At 53.9% G+C, this 3,434-nt stretch overlaps 1 protein-coding gene across 1 annotated transcript; it reads right to left on the bottom strand.

Moving 5' to 3' along the window:
- Window positions 1-1,280: 1,280 nt before the first annotated feature.
- On the bottom strand, window positions 1,281-2,982 carry LOC124670857 (organic cation/carnitine transporter 4-like; the record flags this gene model as incomplete). Its single annotated transcript, XM_047207327.1, has 3 exons — window positions 1,281-1,599; window positions 1,695-2,538; window positions 2,664-2,982. Coding segments are annotated over 3 exons (1,482 nt in total), but the record flags the coding sequence as incomplete, so codon positions are not given.
- Window positions 2,983-3,434: the final 452 nt, after the last annotated feature.

Genomic DNA, 3,434 nt, shown 5'->3' with positions numbered 1-3,434 from the left:
GATAAAATTTAGTGCTAAATATAAGGCTTTTTGTGGGACTTGTTTTGTCTTTTTTTTACATCAACCATAAAAAATATCGGGTTTTCGTGAAACTGCAGGAACGCACATAGATTGTCGAGACGTACATGCAAAAAAAATTAGAATTTTTTGACAATTAAAAATATATTTTTTGGGTGGAGGAAGCATGTGTACCAAACAGCCAATTGAATTTCCGGAGGATTAGATCCAACAAATCTTGGCCGTTAAACAAATGTATCTAACGCATCACAGCTAATCCGTGTTTGACGGGCAGACAACTCTACCACGGTAATCCTCGCTAACACCTTCTTAGCGAACAAACCAACCATGCATTCGGCAGAAACTCCTCACGCCGGCTACCTCTGCCGCTGCCGTAGTCTTCTCGCCGCTCTATGGCGCCACCCCTATTGCTGCCAGGACTACATGACGGATCTCACGATCCGACAACTCAGCCTCAGGCGGACCACCTCCGGTGGAGGAGATAGACACCACCGCCATGCCCAGAGCGACTGCTCCAAAGGACCCTCCTGACACAGGAGATGCATGGGAGATCCACCGCTGACGGAGCAGCCACCGGAGCAGCAGCTTGAAAAGAAGTCCACCAAGACCCATATGGGCCCAGATCTGGCCAAACTCAACGCCGCCACAGCCCGACAGTGACGCCGCCTACAAATCACATCCTAGCCGCCGCCTCCCAACATCATCGTCTCAGATGGAAGCCCGACCGAATGTTGCCGCCGCGCCCCTAGTCAACAGCCGAGGAAGGGCCGCAACCGCTACCCCAGCAGGGTTTTGCCCGACATCGCCTTGGGCGGCGGCAGGGGGGAGCGCATGTGGGAGGGTGAGAAGGACCTCCGACGGCCTCCCTGGGGTGGCACGGCGGCTGGTGACCCACGCGGGGGCGAGAGAGGTTAGGGGTTTGCTTGTTGTTTAATCTGATTAATAGGATTCAAACATGTGACATATTTTAAGAGACGTGCTACACGTGCCAGCTTACTAGTACTCCTAAAAATGTTAATCCGGTAAATGCATTATGGATCGCTTGAACTTTAAAAGGTGCATGTGGATCATATGTTGTTACACGGTTGGCCAACAAGACCTATTTAAATGTCTCATTGAATAATTCTTGAAAAAAAGAAACTATACTTAAATATAAATAGGATTGAAAACATGTGACATATTTTACACCTACGTGCCAGCGCTTCTTACCATTACTCCTAAAAATTAATCAGGTTTGGGTGTTTTCCGCCACACCTCCCTCTTCACATCTTAGATGCTCTCTCCCCTTTCTCCAGGCCGGCCATGGTGTCATACAAGGGCTTGTTCATCGTCTCGGGGAGGAAGAAAACGAGCAACCCGCCTACGATCCCCAACACGGCGAACACTATGAAGGGCAGCCGCTCCCCTAGCACCACCACTAGGGGCGCCAGTATGGCACCCATCTGCGATGCCTGCGTGGTGCACCCTAGCACCGCGGCCCGCACAGCCGTTGGGAAGAGCTCTGCGGTGAATACGACGAGCAGGTTGTATGTGGCCGCCATCCCGAAGATCCCCACCACCCCGAACACCATCCTCAGCACCCTGCAATGACATGGAATTTCTTGCGGTTAGAGCAAACCGAACACCCTAAACACCTCATCTGGCGCCCACAATGAGACTGCGAATGGTTTCGTTACCTATTCACACCGGCGCCCACGATGAGGCTGCCGGCGGTGCATGAGACCCCGCTAAGAAGCATCGTGCCGATGGCGAGTGGCTTACGGCCCAAATGGCGGAGGAGCAGAGCGGTAAGGAAGTAGGCTGGCATTTCTGCCAGCGAGTTCACGGCGACGCTGACGTAAAGATTGGTCTTTAGGTTGACCACATTGAGACTCAGCCCGAAGTAGACCACCGAGCAAAGGAAGTTGATGATCACCGTAAGCACAAGCCTCACCCGCGTCGTTGGTGACCGCATTGCATCTAGGATTGTACCTGAAGACGAAGACGGCTCCTTGCCGCCGGTGTCGAGCTCGGCCTCCTCACCCTCGCTGTCTAGCTTGAGTGTGACATTCTCGGGGATGCACCTGCCGTTGGTGGACGCGATGGCGCGCAAGACGCGCATGGCGTCGTGGGCGCGCCCACGCACGAGGTACCACCGAGGGGACTCGGCGACGAAAGGCATGACGATGAGCACGTAGGCGAGGGACGGAAGAGAGGTGACGACGTAGAGGAGGCGCCAGGAGGACTGGAACATCACTGCGACGCCGGCGAGGGCCGCGATGCCGCCGGAGAAAAAGTACATGGTAGACATGCCTACGACACCACGGCGGGAAGGCCCGATGGTCTCCGTGGCTAGGACGAAGGAGCAGAGGCCGACGCTGCCGGTGCTGAAGCCCGTGAGAAGGCGCAGTGTAGCGTAGACCCAGTAGTTTGGAGACAACGCGGTGACGAGGCCGAAGACGGCGTTGAGGAAGCACAGCACCACCAGGGAGCCCTTCCGACCCAGAAACGAGTCGGAGAGGTGCCCGAACACGCCCGCGCCTGCCAAAGCGACTCGTATCGTATGAAAACATCACCGACAAATTTGGCATGAAAAGAATTCAAAAAGAAAAGAAAAAACACGCGTCATATTATATAATATAGGTCTCAAATAACAGTGTACGTACCGATCATGCATCCAACGAAGAAGATGGCCTGGACGAGGCCGACCTTGTACCGCTCGCCGCAGATGAGGCCCCACTCGGCCACCGTCGACGACGCGCTCCCCTGGACCCAGTCCCATCCGGCGCCGGAGCCATCGCACCGGTCGCCGCACCGCCTTTCCACAGCGGCGCACGCCATGTTCGGCTCACGGTCCGCGAAGATCATCACCATGGTGTGCATCGCCTCCAGCGTCCACGCTGCCGACACCAGCACGAAGTGCCGCAACTGCCACCGGCCGAACTCCCCCGCGTGCTGCGCCAGCACCTCGTCGATGCTCACGCGTGGGCTCGTCGATCACTTCGCCGGCGGTGGACATGGCGCCGGCGTGGGTACGCAAATGTTGATTAATTATGTGCGTGTGTATACTCGGAAATGCGTTTAAGTGCGTGCTATTTCTAGGCGCATTACATTCTATTAAGGGTCTGAAATCGTGCCAGACTCACCGTACGATACTGTGATCATGTAAATCTTCAGGATCTAATAAACAAAAGTGCAACACGCGCGGCCTCGTTTAGTAATCTAGTACACTTATGATTTTATTACTCAAATCCATTTTGGTACTAATATATTTCGACAGATAAGAGAGACAGCCAGCGTCGGGAAATGGAAGATACGATTCGTCTTTTTCTTCTATATTTCATTTGATTGAGAAGAAAAAGATGGCCGGCGTTCAGCAAAACTAGTATAGACAGCAAGTCTGCAACTATCAACGCAGCTCGCGCCATGTAGGCCAC

This window comes from Lolium rigidum, chromosome 7, assembly GCF_022539505.1.
Source record: "Lolium rigidum isolate FL_2022 chromosome 7, APGP_CSIRO_Lrig_0.1, whole genome shotgun sequence".
In the NCBI taxonomy this organism is placed as follows: domain Eukaryota; kingdom Viridiplantae; phylum Streptophyta; class Magnoliopsida; order Poales; family Poaceae; genus Lolium; species Lolium rigidum.
This window is presented reverse-complemented; position numbering and strand designations above follow the sequence as displayed.